At 50.8% G+C, this 19,762-nt stretch overlaps 1 protein-coding gene across 2 annotated transcripts; it reads left to right on the top strand.

Moving 5' to 3' along the window:
• The first annotated feature begins 320 nt into the window (after positions 1 to 320).
• LOC108164542 (obg-like ATPase 1) lies at positions 321 to 2,923 on the top strand. 2 transcript variants are annotated; one of them, XM_017300350.2, is made up of 6 exons: positions 321 to 428; positions 499 to 534; positions 638 to 852; positions 1,451 to 1,511; positions 1,581 to 1,962; positions 2,048 to 2,923. In XM_017300350.2, the coding sequence occupies exons 3-6, from the start codon at positions 672 to 674 to the stop codon at positions 2,615 to 2,617; spliced, it is 1,194 nt and encodes a 397-aa protein (XP_017155839.1). In that variant the 5' UTR covers positions 321 to 428; positions 499 to 534; positions 638 to 671; the 3' UTR covers positions 2,618 to 2,923. The 2 variants fall into 2 exon arrangements, with proteins under 2 accessions (XP_017155839.1, XP_017155840.1); XM_017300351.2 differs by having other exon boundaries at positions 635 to 852.
• Positions 2,924 to 19,762: the final 16,839 nt, after the last annotated feature.

Genomic DNA, 19,762 nt, shown 5'->3' with positions numbered 1-19,762 from the left:
TATGGACTTTCATATATTTTGTCAACGAGATTTGCACAAAAATCCATACAAATTATTTACTTCTTGTGTCTAACTTCGTGTTACACATTGTTACCCATTCCCGCCTGGTACAGATTCAACAAAATAGCTATAAAAAACTCTCATTAAAAAATAATTTCCCTAAAGAGTAGTGTACAATTTTCAAAGTCTCCCTGGAAACAAGCCTCGAGGCGAAATTCAAAGTGCGCGCACTTGCTGCTGCCGCCCTCTATTGCCTGCAGCTGTGAACAAGCGTTTGGAACGCTTCAAAAAAAAGCCGCAGGCTGCGCTCGCACGCAATCACCCCTGTCCGGGTCGACAGCTGTTTGATACGCGCTCTCTCTCGCTCGCTCTTTCTTTCCACGCCGTCAGCAGCCGACAGTGTTTTGCTGCCGTATCAAAAGTTATTTGTAAATATTTAAAACAATTCCCACCACCGACATTCTAAAATCTCCTAACAAATCGATTCGTCCCTTGCAGCGGAAGGCTGACCACAGCGGAGCACTTCTAGCGAATGTAAGTTGTGGCCGCCGATAGTGAGGTTATGTCCGAACGCGGCTGGCTGAACGAAATTTGTGGCCGAAAATAGTTAACAAAAATTGAGTTCTTCCGCCAGCAGCCAGCAGACAACAGACGAACAGAACAGCCACAAGATGCCACCTAAGAAGCACGAGGAGCCGGAGCGCAAGCCCCTGATCGGACGCATTGGCACCAATCTGAGAATCGGCATCGTCGGCGTCCCCAATGTGGGCAAGTCGACGTTCTTCAATGTGCTGACCGAGAGCGCCGCCCCTGCGGAGAACTTCCCCTTTTGCACGATCAAGCCGAATGAGAATAAGTATTACCAATTATCCATCGGCCCGCGGGCCCCCAGGGCCCCGCAAAATCCAAAAATCCAGGCGGGGGCAATTTCTTTAATCATTGTAATCAGTATTTTGAATATAATTTTTATTCAAGACTTGTCGATGGCAATGGACTGCCCCCAGGAGCAGTCGCCACATCCACAGCCGCTTCTAATTCCAAATTTCTTGCTGGCTCCGCCTGCACTGGACGCGGGGCTGGTCTGGGTCTGGGTCTGGTTCTGGTCCTTCTAAAAAGAAACTATTTCGTTTGGGGCGTGTTGCGGCCTTAGCAATTTTATCAGATCCAGTTTTCAATATGCAAATTGCCCCCGCATCCAGTCCACCCGGTCCACGGTCCACCGTCCTCGGATCGGTTTCAGTTTCTTGAGCGACTTCATTTTGGTTTCGGACTCTCGTGGATTGTTCAAAATTATAGAAAATTGCCATGATTGGCGGCCCGCTGATGCTGCCGGGGCTTCCCTTTCCAGTCTCTTGCCATGTAAGCTAACATGCGTCTCGTCGCTCTTTCGTTTTTTTCGTTCCATGTGGTGGGCTGTGATGTGATGTGGCTGCCTTTGCCCTACCCACACGTCGCGTTCCGGTCCCCGACGAGCGCTTCGACTACCTCGTGGAGTACCACAAGCCGGCCAGGTGAGTCCTTGCGCTTTCAGTTTCTTTTCGTCTTGAATGTGTCACTGACTTCTGTTTCTGTTTTTTCAGCGTGGTGCCCGCTTACCTGAATGTGGTGGACATTGCCGGTCTGGTCAAGGGAGCCGCCGAAGGCCAGGGGCTGGGCAACGACTTCCTTTCGCACATCAGCGCTTGCGATGCCATTTTCCACTTATGCCGTGCCTTCGAGGACCCCGACGTTACGCACGTAGAGGGCGAGGTTGACCCAGTGCGCGATCTGGAGATCATCTCCGAGGAGCTGCGCCTCAAGGACGAGGAGAAGCTCCTGCAGAACCTGGACAAGCTGGAGAAGATGGTGGCCCGCGGTGGCGACAAGAAGCTTAAGCCCGAGTACGACTCCATGGTGAAGATCAAGGAGATCTTGATCGACCAGAAGCGTCATCTGCGCTTCGAGGACTGGAATGCCCACGATGTGAGCGAGAATCCCCCCTCTCAATCTTTGCATCCCGCTCATACTAATGCTCTTCGCTTTTGCCCTCTCGCTCGCTCTTGTGCAGATTGAGGCGCTCAACAAGTATCTGTTCCTGACATCGAAGCCGGTCATCTACCTGGTGAACCTCTCCGACAAGGACTTCATACGCAAGAAGAACAAGTGGCTGCCCAAGATCAAGGAGTGGATCGACAAGAACGATCCAGGCGCCCTGCTCATCCCCTTCTCGGGCGCCTTCGAGCAGCAGCTGAGCGAAAAGGATGAGCTCGAACGCAAGGCCTACGAAACGGAGACCAAGTGCAAGAGCCAGCTGGACAAAATCATCATCACCGGCTATAAGGCACTGCAGCTTGAGTACTTCTTCACCGCCGGCCCCGACGAGGTCAAGGCCTGGACCATCCAGAAGGGCACCAAGGCCCCGGCCGCCGCCGGCCGCATTCATACTGACTTCGAGAAGGGCTTCATCATGGCCGAGATAATGCACTTTGCTGACTTCAAGGCGGAAGGCAGCGAGGCTGCCGCAAAGGCTGCTGGCAAGTACCGTCAGCAAGGACGCAATCACACCGTCGAAGACGGCGACATCATCTTCTTCAAGTTCAATGCCGGCGCCGGTCTGAAGGACGCCAAGAAAAAATGATACCGCCTGGCCGCCTTCATCGCCATGTCCACCATTCTGTATATTAATTTGATTTTATACTCCCAGATGTTTCACTTTGCCTGAGGCCACGCAAAACCGCTAAACCGAATCCCCTCCCCTACACGCATGATCATGCCTTAGAATGATGCATTTTGAATTTCTTTTGTACGCCACGTAAACACTTTGACACTCTCAACAATCGTTGTTCTTGTTTCTGGTACAGTCAGGGCTCCAAATGAAACTGATTTGCACAATAACGAAGGATAATAAGCTATAATAAAATAATGCCCTAAAGGCACCAGCCGACAACTCAGGGATATGGCTAAACATTGGCCAAATAAAGTTGGAGACTAAAATGCCATCCCACCGCACCCCATCAATCTGTGGATTCGAGCACGAGATCGTCGGAGGAATCGTCTTTCGTTTGGTTCGGAAAGACGGCGATCTTTCTATTTTTATCTGATTAAAATCGTGGCATTTTCCGAAATGACCTTGAATGTCGGGACAGCAGATATTTTTGGTACATTAGCTGTGGAATGACTGCCCCGACCTGGGACTTGGGAGTGTGGTTCCGAAGCGATCGGGAGTTCGAAAGCTGGGGGGAAGTGTTGTATCTGTGGCCTACGAATGTATCGAAATATATGATGGTATAATTTGTTGCTGTCTCTCTTTATGCGAGATACGTACGGTCTTCCCCAGATTTAGGCTTTGAAAACTTCACAGAATTGGTTCATTCTTTTGGCTATATCTCGCCCAAATGTAGTGCATTAGGGCGTGGCATGTCTTTCCGTTCATCGACTGACATGCGAAAAAAAGAAATCGATTTTATGCCGTACTTTAATGTATCTGTCAAAGAATGCGTGTGCCATTTTCACGTGCTTTGCGTGAGGTTATAGTATTGCTGGCCTCCAGAACTGAAAGTTGTGTGTTCGTTTTCGTTGCTGTTTCCCTTGAGGGTCGAGCGTATTTTAATGGTTGGACTCTGTACAGTGTAGAGAGTCCACGCATTATCACATTCTGCATGCATAGGTTTTCCGATTGTTGCCTTTTGGAGCTCGCACTTTTTGAAGACTCTTGCCCGACAATATCAGAAGAACCTTGGCATTCGCATCAGAAGAAGGGAAATGGACAAATGATTTCCAATTTGATGCGAAAGTATGACAAAGCTGGGCTGGCTGGCTCCTGATGATGTGGCGGTGGCCTAACGCCGACGACCCGACGACCCTGGGATCTAGTCCAGCTAGTTCGTTTGCGACATGTTCGGTGTATCTACATATATACTGTATGGTTGGTTGGTGCCAGAGTCCAGAGTGCCCTGATTTGTCACTTATAGCTTTACGAAGATTCCGATTCAAACAAGTTCGGTTCACCCTTTTCGCTATATCGCGGCTTAATCTGGACAGATCAGAGCATGGCATCCGATCTTGTAACGCCAGGATATTTCCTAGTCAACTAACAAGCAACGGAAAAGGATCAGTACTACAGGAACCAAACGGGGGCCCATTTACCAGTACTCTTTTCATGTGTAGCTGTCGGAAATGTACGGGGAGGGGGCGAAGAGGTAATGCACTTTCTTAAGCCTCGCAAAATGTATCGCTTACCATCATTAGCTTCTGTCAAAGGTCCCAGGCATTGACAATCTCGCAACTGAGGTTTCAGGACTGGAACTGAAACTGAAACTGAAACTGAGACTGAATGCAGCAGCTCTTCGTTTTCTTTCCGAAAACTTTTTAATCATCTTGCCACAGCGCTCACAAAGTTGGGAAGGAACACCTGTGCAAAGAGCGCCGGCCAGCAGCAAGCACTACAAGACAAGGCACAAAGGCGAAGGGCCAAAAGGGGCTGGATGGGGAATGGATGGGGAATGGATAGGGGAGGGGCCCCTTGCTGTGCAAATGCAGCTGCAAGACGCACACAAAGCGGCAAAGCGGCAAAGCGGTGGTGGGGTTTCGGCGACTGCATGGGTGGGTGGCTCGGCGGTTGTGTGGTTTCCCGCCCCATCACCGACTCTGGTCGCAGCGGCAAGTTCCTAAGCACATAATTTGGTTTACCGCATTGCCAAACATGCGCCTCCATGAAACACGCACCAGGAACCAGGAACCAGGCACCGGGCACTCCGCCCCCCCCCGCCCATCTTGGGAGGCGCTCTTGCTCTGGCACTGGCTCCGTCTCTCTGTTAATCTTTGCCGTAAGAAACTTTTCTTGTGCACTGTGGAACGAATAATATTTCAACTCTTGGTATAAGTATAATTTTACAGAAATTTACATCTAATTTTTACACTTCTTCTATTCGCTTCTGAGGGCGTTTTTCTGTGGGTGTAATACCGTGTAAGCGTCTCTTCTCTAACTTCATGGCGATTGGTCTTCAAATACCCATATAGTAGACATATGTATGTGTGACCAGGTTTCCTTTAGATTTTCTGTAGGCTTTCTTTTGATATTCTTTAGATCTCGCTTAGTTCTGCTTTTGATATCCCTTAGATCTCCTTTAGTTCTCCTTTTGATGTCCCTTAGATCTCCTTTAGACCTCCTTTACACCTCCTTTAGCTATAGATCTTCGTTGGTTTCTTCCGACAATTTCTGTAATTGTATATCTCGTGCAGTGCCCACTGTACGTGCGGCCTGCACTCCTGCATCCTTTTGGCTGGCCAAAAACTTTGGCGTGGCAGCAACTTTTCATATGAAATGTGCAAAATTACACACTCCTAGCCCAGCCCAGCCCAGCCCCAAGAAACGAGCCGACAAAAATATTTTGAATGTTTTATTAGCTCAGAGAAGGAGCCGCAAAAGAGTGGCAGGGGGGGGAAGGGAATGTAAATGCAAGTGCAGTGGATTTGTAGTTAATTAAAGTGTAATGTCTGGCCATGTATGAGTCTGCTCTATGGGTCTCTGCTTCACCTCCTGATCCTGTTGGGCGCCAAAACGTTGACAAGCCCCATCAGAGGGGCATGAAATATGGCCACTCTAAGTTCGGCCAAATGGCTCTGGCTCTGGCTATGGCTATGGCTATGGCTATGGCTCTGGCTATGGCCATGGCCAGAACTGCCCTCGACGCCCGTCAACAAAGAGGCCAAACACAAATCATTCAGACTACAACAAGTTGGCATGGCAGGAATCCCAGGTCCAGTTGGTCGGTCAAACGGGGGCTGTGGGGATACCCTTTCGGTGTCCCCCTATGGCCAAAACTGCGCTGGTCTTGACCCTCCAAAGAGGTACTATTATGAAGCCCTGTCTGTTTTGTTGGCCTTTGTGAGGGCGATAGGGCTCCTCGTTGTCGTAGCCAAGGGACCCTCGCGCCAGCAAGGATATCAAAAACATTTCAAGCCTGTTGGCGAGGAGGTTTTTTCCTGTCTTGTTTGTTAGCTTGCCATTTGTCAGGCGGCAATCGTGCACTCAATTCAAAAATTCATTCAATTCAATTGAAAAATGGCGTTGAATATTTGACGCATGCAACGGCAGACGGACAGAGGGGCAGCTGGGCAGAGGGGCAGATGGTTAGGGGTGTGGGTGTGGGTGTGGCATTGGGTGTGGAGCATCAACTGTCACTGGCAGAAGCAATGGCCAGCAAAGCGTTAAAAATGGCTGTCATAAATTAATGAGCGACGAGCGTTCGTTCGAGTGACGCATCGAAATTGAATTGAATATATTTTTCGCTGAATTGCATTCATTATTCATTTACAGCTGCCTTCCGTCTTCTGCCGTAAGCCCGTATGTACCGTATAATCTCTGCCACACCCTCCTCCTGCGGCCCAGCGTGCCTGCCCCACTGTCCTATTCCTCTAGCTCTTCTGGTGTGTCCAACTCAAGCTCCAGCTCCAGCTCCGGCTCCAATTGGATGGCCACTTTAATTGCTTGTAAAAAGTGCAATGCACCGTAAGCAGAAACGGAGTCCCACTCACCCACTGACCCGGCACCCACGCCCACGCCCACGCCCACGATTAACGCATCTGCCAGCCCAGCCCTCAGCCCACAGCCCACAACCCAGTCTACCAGGCCAGGCCCGTCTCAATTTCAATCCCAATCTGGCCATAAACGTGACAATAATATAAATCAGCAGATTGTGCCGCTCTCTCTCGATGCTGCAGCGACAGTGGCAGTGGCAGTGGCAGTGGCAGTGCTACAGGCATCATCCTAGGGCCCCATCCTGGACCTTATCATCATAATCATACTCTCACCATCCCCCCCTCAGCATCAGCATCATCATCATCATCATTATCAGCGGCAGCATCATCGTCTACGTCTACGTTGGCATTTAACTTAATGCCCACATGCGGCGACAGCGTAAAACGATCTGAGGATTAGAGTCCTTCGCCCGCCAGTAGCCAGGAGCAGCCAGGAGCCAGTAGCCAGGAGCAGCAACAGGAGGCACTGGCACTGGGAGGCAGGAAGAGGAAGCGGGCCCCCGTCCTCCGTCCGATGGTTGCAACTAAGGTAAAACGTGCCGTTCCTGGAAATAAAGCGTGTAATTGTTTTGGCAGCTGCCGAAACGTTTTAACAGCTAATTAAGGAGCCATCAGAGAGAGAGAGAAGGAGAGAGAGAGAGAGAGAGAAATAGGAGGCAGCAGATGGGGTCCTACTCTCCAGGAAACTCTGGGTAATCTATACCGAGAGGATCTTGGCAGACTTAAATGGGATGGGGATTGGGGAGTGGGAACGGGAACGGGAACGGGATTCAGGAGCATCGCGTATGAGTACCTACTACCGATACTCGTTTTATTTGAGTACACCTTAAATCCATGGTGCATACTCGTGTGAGTAATCACTTTGCGATTCCTCTCTCTCTCTCTCGTTGAGAATCCTGTGTCTTTAAATCTACTGGCTGGAAATCTCTGCGCAGCTGAGACTGAGACCAACCTCTGTGGCAAGCTTCGGGATCCCCCTGCGGTTAATCGCAGCTGCAGCTCGAGCTCCTGCTCCCTGCACTTACCCATATGAATCTTCCCGGCTAGGGAATTCCCATTCCGGGCCCGGGCTTTGTGTGCTCAAGTTGATGCCACAAAAGCCGCTCCAGCCGCACGAGCAGAGCAATCTCATTAACACCTCCACCGTCCAGGGGCTGCTCTCCCGCACATACTCGCGGCCAGACGGGGGGGATATGAGAGTAATTAAATTCGCACGAGCTGCAGGTGGCAGGAATATGAATGGCGCCGCGGTCGGGGGGCCGCGGGCTGGAATCTCTTTCCCTCACAACTAATAAGCGGGAGATCAGCAAGTGGCCCGAAAGTATTTCTGGCCAAAGAGCAGAAAGTCAACGCTGGGAAACAATACATTAAGCAACTTTCAATCTGCCTGGAGAGTGGGTGGCCTGGTGGCTGTTCCCGTGAGCAAACAGACTCGTCCAACACACACACACACACACACACACACACACACCGTATATGTATACGTACACACGTATGCCACCGGAAAATGTGTTCATTTCCGGTGTCAGTGTCAGAGGCAACAATGGGGCTGGGGCTGGGGCTGGGGCTGGGGCTGGGGCTGGGGCTGGGGCTGGGGCTGGGGCTGGGCCTGGGGCAGCGGCAGCTTCTCGCCCAACTTTTGCCCGTCGTGACTTTGATGAAAAATCGCGAAGCTGACGCTGCCAGGCGACCCCAACAGATACGTGAGAATCAGAGTGTGTGGCGTCTGTGTGTGTGTGTCTAGAGATGGCTGCGTGACCTGCTCCTCCTCTCACGGAGCTCACGAGCTGAAGAGGTACTTCCAAGAGACTCCATTCCTCTACTCACGACACGACGCGACACGGCCTGCTCCGTTCATCCCAAGACTCCCTACCCCCCGCTCTCCCGCTATCCCTCTCTTTGTCTCCCACTCTTATGTGCGATGCACTTCATTCAGGCGAAAAGCGAAGAGACATCATAATAATGTGGCCCATGTGGAAAACAAAGCAAACAGACAAACAAAACCCGGGCCAACAAGTGAGCGAACAGCAGACAAAAGCAGACCAGGAGAATATGCCAAAAAGTAGGCAACAAACAGCCACACCCACATACACACATACCCACATACCCACACTCACACAGAGAGAGGGAGAGAGAGAGAGAGTCACCCAAATGCAGCATATATTTTTAATTTCCTGTTATACATATGCAACACACCAGCACACATATGACCCACAAATGGAAGGAGAGAACTGGGAAAAAACCGCAATCTATAGAGCTATTCATATGCACAACTTTCTACCTTTCCAGCTTTCCAGCTTTCCAACTATCCACCTATCCAGCGTCATGTCTTAGGTCAGGGACCCAGCCCAAAATCGAGGCAAAAACATAATGACCACAATGCCACTCGCTCTGAAGTGCAGAGAAGAGATTGCGATTACCCAACGGAGCTCATTAAATATCTTTCAAAGTTCAAAAGGTAAAGGTAAAGAATAATCATCTTCTCTTCGCTCCAGCAGATCAATCTTTAAGAGTTTTAATTCGATTCCCTTAACTTTTCGACGGCCTTTAATGCGAATGTCGCCGAACGATCTCAGGCATGACTAATAAGGAGCCAAGTGGGGGCCTTTCATGCTTGACTGGGTCATCGATGAAGCACCGAACCCCAGTCCCAGTCCCAGTCCCAGTCCCAGTCCCAGCTCCAGTTCCAGCTTCATCCTCGGTTTCAGCATCTGCCACACCCACACCCACTGCTCTGCCCTGCACTCTACGGCCTCCCCATTCTCCGGTCGTGTGTGGCTGTAAAGTAATTTATGGCATGCTCCCTGGGCATCCATATGCCTGATTTATGGCTGTTATTGAAAAATTCTTGTTGCAGCTTTTAATTATGAGGCGAGGTGCAAAAAAAAACGATGAGAAAAAAGCTTAAATAAATACTCGAACATGGAAAAAAGTGCAGCACGGGCGGCAGGGTCGACGGGGTCGACAGACAACCCATTGAGATGATGATGACTGCAAATCCCCCAACAAACAGCACAAACTGAACCAAAAATGATGTCACTCCAGGGAGCAGAACGGGGCACAGAAATACCCAAAAAACAATACGCGGTATTGTGGCTTAAATTAGCTGAAAGCGATGCGATACATGGCCCAAAGAGTGCGCTCTGTCCGCCGTATGTGTTTTAATTTGCCGGAAATGAAGCGGGAATACGGAAAAAATGCCATTCCCGAAAGGAGAAGAAGAGGAGAGCCGATGCTGGAGCAGGATGCCGGAGAAGAAGCTGGAGCTGAAGACAAAACGAGTTACATGTCAAAACACGCGCCATTGCACAGGGGGCGGTGGGACACCAGTCGCTGGTGGAGCCACTGGCGGTGGCATGGGGCAGGTGCCGTGTGACATGCATGGCGCAAGTGTTTTAACACAATTTAATATGGCCCGACGACGACAGGGAAGAGAGGGAGTAAAACCAGGAGCAGGACTGGCGACGATGACTACGGGAGATGTCGGAGAGATGGCGGAGACAACTTTTCCCAGCGATGACATGCACCAGAGTCAGATAATATGGGCGCTCGACGAGGCCCAAGATGGCAACGAGTCCCTGCCGCTCCATCCAGCCCCGCCAAACGATTCTCTCTCCCTGGAAGGCAGCAAGCGGCAGGGATATAAAGGAGTAAGGAGGAGGACACACGCCCCTGCAACGTTATTAAATCATAAAGCGCAAGCTGCCGCCGTCCTCTGATGCTCTCCCCACACATTAGGGCCCGTGGACCCATCCAGCAGGAGCAGGAGCCATGGCAGAGGCAGTTCCAGGATATGGGCTCAAAAAGAACAAATAACAGTGATACGAGTATGCTTATGGAAAGTAACCGGCGGCACACGACTGATCAAATGCCCTCAAAAAACAACATACAAAATATACATTAATAAATATAAATATCCATGAAATGGGGTGGAAATGGTACTATGGAAATTCGCACCTTTGATATTCATTTGAACAACTATAGACCACCATAGAACTAACGGCTGTGCATAGGACCATGGCATTTAGTGGCACAGTGACAGCTGATAGCTCTCAGATGTCAGTCCCCTCCTCTTCCGTTCTCCTCACAGACATGTGCTTGTGTAGGGTATTAAAGCGACTTAATTGTAGGTACTTGTTGTGCGTCGCAGTTGTAGTTGATGTTCAGCGTATGCTGTTGCCGTTGCTGTGTCCCAAATGTTCTGGAATGGCTCAATGCTTAAGCGGCGCTCCCCAAAGTTGGACGAACGCACCTGTGCGTCAGGAAACGGAAACGGCCAGAGGGGCAGCCGAGAACAGGCAGGCATTGCCGCAGCGAGAGAGGGACGGAGAGGGAGAGTTCATACATACGTATTCTCTTATTCAGAATCACAATCTTAATTGATTTGTTTTGCATTTACTCGCATTCGTAACGTGCTTGAAGAGCCGCCACCGAGAGGCCGATGCCCCATTCCGGAGATTGCAGCGAGTCGTTCCTGCCACGCTCAATCGCAGAAGATCAGTGTCCGCCAGTCTGTTCATCGCCCCCACGATGGTTGCACGCTTCACGCTTGTCGTCGTCTCGCTGCTGCTGGCGGTCCAGGGTCTGGCCGTACTGGGGCTGCCAGAGGCCTCAGACATAGAGGACGAGGCCCACAGACTGGACCAGGCCTTCCACGAGTGTTGCCTGCAGGAGAGGCGGTCGCATCCCAGGAGTCAATGCACAAAATGTACCCAGATGGTGGCCCCAAGGCCAACAACGGGCCCGAAGGACGGCCTTAGGAGCACGCTGAACAGTGCATGCGCCAAGGCCCATCAAACATGTGCGAAATTGGAGAATTCGAAGGAATCGATGTGAATATAAGAGACATGGACATATGTACTATACATATGCATACCTTACAAGACTCTCTGTAAAACGAAATAAAGAAAGATCATACGATTCTCTGTGGTCGATTGTCTGGTTCCAGCGAAGATCTAAGGGACTTCGATTCCAGAACACAAATAGCTTGCCGGCTTTGAGGTTCTTTAATGATGCTTGTAAATTCCAATACTCATCCAGGCCTACATCCCAAGATTCAGAAACCCTGTCGCACAGTGTAGTAAAGCACATAGAGTACGAGAAGCAGCTGCATTCCGCTCCGTGCCGCTCAGCTGATAAGCGGATAAGCCGTTGGACTGTCGTGTGTGGTGGGGCAGGGCACAGCTCGTGGAATCTCCATTCAGTAGGCTCCCGGTTTCCGAGATGAGCGAATCGTGTTCGAATCGTGCACTCGTGCACTCTCTGGCGTCTCTGTGGTCACTGGGGTCTCTGGTGCCTCTGGTCGTGCTGTTCGTGGTGATGCTGGCCTTGCCGACAGCCTCGCACGATACTCTGGCGGTGGACGGGCGAGCGGTTGCAGTGGATGGAGGAGCGGCTGGGACTGGGGCTGGTACTGTGGCGAGTCCGGTCTTTGTGGACCTGAGTGTTTGCACAACGAGTCCGGACGTAAAGAAGTGCCAGGAGGCGGTGCAGCGCATCGATGCCAGGTTCCACCAATGCTGCCTCATCCTAAGGAAGAAGCGTGCGGCTGACGCCTGCGACTGGTGCCTGCAATGGCGGAAAGACGCATCAGATAGTGACTTGGATGTCAGAATGAGTTGGAGTAACCAACAATGCAAGAAAGGACGATGTAAAAGGATACATTCCCTTCGAAAGGAATCAGCGCCCAATATCATGGCCCTTTTTTCTCACGGGAATCAGGATTAGGAGAGCTCCAACCAGTATTAGCAGGAGCAGGAGCCAGGGAGCCAGGAGCCAGGGAGCCAGGGAGCCGCCCTAGACGGACCCAAAAGATTTATACACCAATTTGCCAAGTTGTATTGTAAAACTAATAAATTGTCGCCGCTAACTTGAATAATGTGTGTCTTTCGCTCTCTAGGGGCAGAGTGTGTGTGTATGAGGATGTGGCAAGTATCTCTGTCTGGTGTTGGAGGCGGCACGGCACGGCACAATTATTATCCCCAACGTCCGTGGCCTGCCCGGCTGGATGCTTGGATGGTTGGATGGGCTTTCCTGCCTGGCCCCAGAGGAAAAAGCAGAGGCAGCAGCAGCAGCAGAAATGGGAAAAGCAGCCAAAAGAGCGGGCCGTGGCATAACTTTTAAATAAACTTTCATAATTTTGCATACTTGAGATAACAAATTGCATGTTGCAAGTCGTTTCCTCTTTCCACTTTCCACTTGCCACTTGCCACTTTCCACTTTCCACTTGCTTGCTGCTGCCTGCCTCACTCGTAACTTGTAAACTTTAAATTAGATTGTTTTCTTCTGGCTGTGTTTCCATTACGATGTCTCTCTCTCTGTCTGTCTGTCGCTGTCTTCTCTGGGTGCCATCTCTATTTGCGGCGCTGCTGGCGTTGATTGATCTCTGATCTCCCAGATAAGAGCCCCCCACCTCTCAACCCTTTGCGACACCCTGTCCAGGTGGAGTCCATTGATTCGATTTTATGGCGGTCTTCTGGCTCATCTCTTCCAATCTATTGCAGGGTATTTTCAGTTTCGGCCAATACATCTGCTCTCCAGCATCATCATTCACCGACTGTCGATTGCCGACTGACGACTGACGTCGTTCGATTCATTTGCGTTCTAATTTTGCTTTGATGCCGGATTTCGTGGCAAGATAAAGCTGCTTCGATGCCTCAGATACTGTAGGCTATAGAAAACTCCCACTTACATGGCTGCAAGTACAGCCGAAGACCGCACTCGTTTTGGTCGAGTGCTCAATGAAAAGAGTTCATCTCCGGCTGTGGCTCTGCTTGTGTCTCTGCCTGCGTCTCTGCCTCTCCCCCTGGCTCCTGCCTTGCGCCCAAGTGTTTTGTGTGTGCTGTGTGGGTGGCATATGCTCCGGCTGAAGTGTCTGGAGCGTAATTAAATTTATCAAATAACAGTTTAAACACCATCCGATTGCATTAATTGCGTATCATGGCAACTATCGGCCACAGAGGGGGGCCGTATCGGGGTCGGCCTCGAACAATTAGTAGCCTTGTCTGCGTGTAATCAGACACACTCATGGATACTTGTGTGCGTGTGCTGGTGTGCTGGTGTGCTGGTGTGTGTGTGTGTGTGTGTGGCCATGCCTTGAGGCCAGACAAAAAGGCAATTAACAAAGATTTTGTGGCCAATAGTTGTCAACAGATTGTTTAATTTGTGCCGGCTGCCGGACAAACAAAACCGACAAATACCTAGCCACCCACCAACCACCACCCACCATCCACCATCCACCACCCACTGCCAAAACACACACACACACACACGCACACATACTCGTAAGAGACGTTCCCGGTGCCCCCAGATGGGAAAAGTTTCACCACAAAAACGAAGATAGAGGGCAACCATCAGACTTTACGAGTAATCGCGGTCAAAGCTGAGAACTCCACGATCCCTGAGTCACACAAGTCCCAGCATACAATCATCGCCGCTTCAGAGTCGGGAAGTCCACTCCCAATAGTCATTTCTGGTGCCAAGAACATACTGAACGGATCATGTATTGAAAAGACTTTTTAGTACGGCCCATTCTTTATCTAAATACAAAACAATATCGTATTTTAAGCCTGTAGGAAACTTAGTAAATCTTAATATGAAAATATTTCATGTAAATGTGAAATATATTTATTTTAAGTATGAAATAAGATATTTGAATATTTCCACTGTCGGTGCAAGTCTCTGGGCACCTTGTGGCTCCCTGCACCTGTCCCTGTTTCTGTCCCTGTCCGATCGAAAGATTTGATCAAGGCTCTCGCGGACACCCTTTGCTGGCGGTGAAGGATAAATTGAATTCTAGCAAATTGACCCTCCTGCGGGGCGTCGGGGCGTCGGGGCGGTGGGGTCGGTTTGCCGTCAGAGGCCCCTTCAAATATTCGCCGCACTTGGAAAAGTTTTGGGGCCAAAAAACCGCAGCAAAAGTGGCAGCAGCGGCTTCAACTTTAGCTATCCCCCCCCCACCGCTCCAGCATCGAAGTGCATGTCAATACTGCAAGCGCGGGTGTGTAAGGAGGGAGGAGGGAGGTGGGAGGTACTGTGGGGCAGGGACATGCATAACTGTGTAGATACAGCTGGAGATTGTGGGGGAGGTCTTCTGTTCTGTTCGGTTCGGTTCGGTTTCTGTTTCAGTTTCAGCCTGTGCATATGTCTTAATTTTTGACCAAAGTTTTCCGGATACCCTCTTCAATCCAAACTCCCGAGCCCCCTAGCCCCCGAGCCCCCGAACCCCTGAACCCACGCCCTGTAGTGCTTTCCATCTCCGTCCTGGACAAGCTGTTCCACAGCTTCCACTGATGCTGCTGCTGCTGCTGCTGCTGCTGCTGTTGTTGTTGGTGTTTGAAATAAACTTTAATGAGTTTTCTGCTTTTCAGCCACAAAAACCACTTAACCGGCACATATGCATGCCAGGGGTATGGGCAGCAGTGTTTCAGTGGGGCAGGGGAGCTGCAACTGCAGAAAACTTTAGCCAGCATGGAGGATTTTTGGCCAAGTTAACATTGCATATACTCGTACTCGTACTCGTTCTCGTTCTCGTATTCGTTCCCGTCGAGAGACAGGCAATACCCCCCCCCCCCCCCCCCCCCCCCCCCCCCCCCCCCCCCACCACCCCCTCCGAAACACACACTCGCAGTCACACACACATACTCGTATTAGGGGGTTTAAAATATATAGTTCTCGTCGGAGGCAAGGGTAACGTTAAGGCGAAAGGGAAAGGGAGAGAGCAGAGAGAGATGGGGAAGCTGAGCTGCGCTGGAGAGAGATCCCAGGCAATGACCAGCGGCTGACTGGCTGCCTGGCTGCCTGGCTGCATGGAACAAAACTAAGTGAGAGCACAGAACGCCACAGGCTGGAATATCGACGAAGGGAATACCCTGCTAGCCGAACAGAGCCGAGCAGTGGCCGCACCAAGTGTTGTGTCTCTGTTCTGAGAGAAGCCGATCGTTCTCTTTGCAGAGCTTATCTCCCGAGCAAAAGCACCCGCACTCGATCGACCAAGTGGATACCCTGAAAACGTTGAGGGCTCCCCTAGTTCTTAGATCGGATCGTGTACGGTTCCACGGCAGATCTCTACAGAGAGACCGTTGCACGCCAAAGGGTATCAAAAATATTGCAGCTACAAATTTGAGCGCATGTAAATTTTTGTGAGGCGACGGCGGACGAAGAAGACGCCCGGAAGACAGGCGGAGCAGACGGCAGCCGACATTTATGACCAGAAAAATGTTCGCTTAGTGCTAACCAATCAACTGTGGCAAGAGTCCTGGCTACAGGCCCAGTCCCAGCCCCAGTCCCAGTCCCAGTCCCAGACCCAGACCCAGACCCAGACCCAGATAGGCCCTCTCCAGTCCGGTGTCCAGTATCCAGTACTAAACAATTTCGGTTTTTTGTTCCGTCTCACGCCTGCAATATTCATTAATTCCTTCGCTTGACTTTCGCAAATTTAATTTCTGACTAACGACCTCATGTCGTATGAGTAATGCATGCACTTTCGGGCCATTCTTCTGCTGCTTCTGCCTCTGCATCTCCTTGTTTGAACTTCAATGTCTCTTGACTCGACGGCACTCGCTAGTAAAAGAGTCATTCACTGTAAGGTCGGCCTGGGAGTTGGTCCGTCCACAGCTGAGGGTCGGAGATGGTTGTGTCAGGGTCGGTCGGTCGGTCGGTCGGTCGGTCGGTCGGTCGGTCGGTCGGCATTGTCAAAGTTTTATGAATGGTCAAGCGGCTCGCGCATTTGAAACGTCTTTCGTTTAATTACATTTGCAGCACATTCCGCAAGGATATGGATACCCTTCGCCCTCTCACCGAGAGGAGGGCATGTCAAGACCAGGGATACCCTTCCTCTAAGGTTTTTCGGAAGCCTTTTTAAAATTTCCCATGGAACATCTAGCTCTGACTTTTCCTAGATATTATTTATGCATTCTATATGCACGGGACCCCCAGAACCCCCTGCACTGAAAGGGTACTGCCACAGTCGCTGCCACCTGATTCATGTCCATATATCTGTCGGTGTCGGTGGCGGTGGCGGTGTGGCGGATATTCCCCAACCGCTGGCACTCGCTCCCCCACCCTTTTCCCGTTTTTTGGCGCTATATTTTTTGGTCGGTATTGTTGGCCCTGCAATTACTTTGTGGCCAAAGCCAAAAACTAAATGTGGACGCGACGCAGCTGCCGTTAGCATAAAGTAATCAAAAAAGTTTTGCTTTATTGTGGGGCAGCGGCAGCAACAGCAGCGGCAGCAGCGGCAGCAGCGGCACACTCATCATCATCATCGCCGAAGCTGCAGAAGTGTTGCCTTGCCTAGTGCTATGTCCAAAAAAATACTATTACTATTACTACTATGTATATAGTGAGGCTCCTTTTTCAAAGAGCTGTCCTTGCAACCGCGTGGCAGCATGGCAGCGTGGCAACCTTGAGCCCATCCGAATGTCCAAATGCAATAAAAAATTGATAACTTTTCTTCTCGCTCTTTTTTTTCTTTCATTTCATTCTCGTTTTCGTTTTGGTTTTTCTTTTTTTTCTTTTCGTATTGTTTTGCGGGCAACAGTTACACAGTGGCTGCAAAAAGTTAATTGTGCACCGACTTCCAGCAGCCAGCCACTGAATAGAAGAACAGAGCAGAGCAGAGCAGAGCAAAGCAGAACAGCATCCTTAGAAGACAAAGTACTATATAGAGAGTGCCAAAGGCCATTTGGTATTATTCGCACGTAATTCGATGAAATTTTAATAATCCAGCTACGAAGGTAATAAAGAACTTTTGGACATGTGGGCTGAAGGCCGTTTCCTGTCTCTGTTCCTGTCTCTGTTCCTGTCTCTGTTCCTGTCTCTGGCTCTTTCACGTGTGCTTCGATTCAAGAGAGAGGTATGCCCGACCCATGATTGGGCTGGCTGCCACTTGCTCTGTGGCTTGGAGTGGGCCCCGGGAGGGGGCTCGGGATGCATGATCACATTCATAGTAACAAATGCGGCAAGGCCATGGAAAAGCAGGGCAAACCTTCTCCGAAATTTGAGTTTGAGCTGATCTCCGAATTGAACGTCCCGTGCTTTGCTTCGAACAAGAACTGACCTTAGCCCCAGGTATAGGAATAACCAAGAGCTACTTTATAATGGAAAAAGAACTGTTCAATTCCACTTGCAACAAGTACGATTGTCCAGTCTGCTTTTGGGACATGGCTTCAGCAGTGAATAATTGGCAATTGCTTTGACGAAAGGAGTCGATTCTGTAATTGTGATTGCGCCAGACAGAGCACCCACTAGTCGGCACTTGCAACACTTTCCACACTATGTGTGCACCTGGGCTTGACACCTGCAGTTAGCCGCCCACAGACACACATCCAAACAGAGGCTCTCCGCTCTCCGCTCTCCGTTCTCCATTCTCCGTTCTCTCTGCTCTCAGCCTGTATGCCGCATTATTGAACAACCTGATTGGGCTTTTGACTTGATTTCGAATTGATTGCAATTGCAATTTAGCATGACTGGAGACTGGGAGAGCGGGGGAGCGGGAGAGCGGGAGAGCGGGAGAGCGTGGAAGAGAGAGCGGGAGACCTAGAGAGCGTGCGAAATTAATTAAAATTACTTACTGACTCGCAAACATTTCTCGTGATTTCTCTCTATTATTGTGCACCAATTAATTTGCTTAAATTTTCGTGCCAAACACAAAACAGGGGGAAATGCTAAAAATTTAATTAAAATCGAGCAAACAAACAAACATCGCATCGGTGGCTAGTTAGAGTCCTGGAGACCAGGACTGGCACTAGCAGCCAGGACCAGTCACTCGGAAAACTGTGATGTTCTTCACAAAACTTGCACCGCTCACCGCTGCACCATCCTGCACCATCCTGCACCATCCTGCACCATCCTGCACCATCCTGCGCACTTCTGCAGCACTCCTGCCACAAGTGCAGTGCAAACACATGACGCATACGCCGTGTGTGCCACGACGACGACGACGACGACGACGACGGCGGCCCAAAAAGCGAATTTCATTTGTGGCAAATGGCAGTGGCAGTGGCAGTGGCAGCAAACTAAATTGCTCAAAAGAGCCAACAAGAAGAACTTGAAAACGTTTCAGGCCAAGACCAATCTCTGTTCGGTCAGGCAGACTCCACTGCTCCACCGTCGCCGTCGCCGTCGCCGTCACCGTCGCCGTTCCTCCATCCAGAACCACCAGAACGACCAGAACGACCAGAATCTCAGCTCTCAACACTTTTTTGTGCCACAGCTCCTGCCCTAGCTCCTGCCCCAGCTCCTGCCCTCGTCCTGCGCTCCCTCTCTAAGAGGAGACCCTGCCTGGACCCTGTTTGGCCAGTCCATTTCCTTGGTCTTATTAAAAGTTGCAGAGATTCTTGTGTTTACCTAGCACAAATGTCAAATCAGATGGAAAACTGTGGAATGGAATGCACGGAATGCGGGGGCGGAGTCGGTGGCCGGGCAGGAGCCTGCTGGTGTCTGCTGTCTAATGTCTGCACTTGCCAGATACTTTTATATATTCAGGCAAGGGAGGAGCACGACTGTACTGCATGGAGTGTTCGGCCCGCACCAGTGAGGCAGCTAGGCAGCCAATTATTCGAAGCATCAGGTGGCGTACGCTCAAACCGATTACAAATCGATAGTACCAGGTAATCGGCAACTGTTATCGAGTAGTGGCTCGTTTTCTGTGCTCTCCCGCTTCAATAGAACGCATCATGACTCCTAGAAAAAGCCTTGCTTGTCCCCAAGTGGCAGAAGCAGGGGCAGTGGCAGCGGCAGAGGCAAGCATCCACGTGTTTCCACGATGCTGGAAACTGGAATGTAAACAGAAAACGTAAACAGACCGGCATGTGAAATCCACCGCATGGTGAAGACCGATTGCCGACTGCCGACGACCGATGACACCCGACGGCCAGCCGAGGACGGGATGGACTCGAGTGCTCGGTCGGCCCAAGAGGTCCTTCGGGGGGCCCGAAACGGTTGCATGGGCGCAGGCGCCGATGGCAAATCTGGCGGCACGGCAAAGCACACACAGGAAGCGGGGCTCCAAGCGCCGCCAAATTGTGGCACAACCAACGGCAGGCCATCAGCCCGCAGCACGAAGGACTCCGAGGAACGAGCACACGAGCACACGAGCCGAGTGGCAGTCGGGTCCTCGCGGAGGTGGCCGATAGCTTGAAACGCCGAACGCCGAACGCCGAAGTACTCGCGACGCCGAGTGGGGCACGACTCGGGAGTTATTGTGCCGCGGCGGCAGCAACAGTTTTGTTTGAAGCGTCAA

This window comes from Drosophila miranda, chromosome XL (assembly GCF_003369915.1).
Source record: "Drosophila miranda strain MSH22 chromosome XL, D.miranda_PacBio2.1, whole genome shotgun sequence".
NCBI lineage: Eukaryota > Metazoa > Arthropoda > Insecta > Diptera > Drosophilidae > Drosophila > Drosophila miranda.
The sequence above is the reverse complement of the archived record's forward strand: the minus strand, read 5'-3'. Positions and strand labels throughout refer to the sequence as shown.

What these genes read in the sequence shown, in the direction of transcription:
- LOC108164542 (XM_017300350.2), top strand. Translation starts at nt 672, where the DNA reads ATGCCACCTAAGAAGCACGAGGAGCCGGAGCGCAAGCCCCTGATCGGA. An exon ending in GAGTACCACAAGCCGGCCAG is followed by an intron (nt 1,512 to 1,580) that starts GTGAGTCCTTGC and finishes CTGTTTTTTCAG; the next exon opens with CGTGGTGCCCGCTTACCTGA. An exon ending in AGGACTGGAATGCCCACGAT is followed by an intron (nt 1,963 to 2,047) that starts GTGAGCGAGAAT and finishes GCTCTTGTGCAG; the next exon opens with ATTGAGGCGCTCAACAAGTA.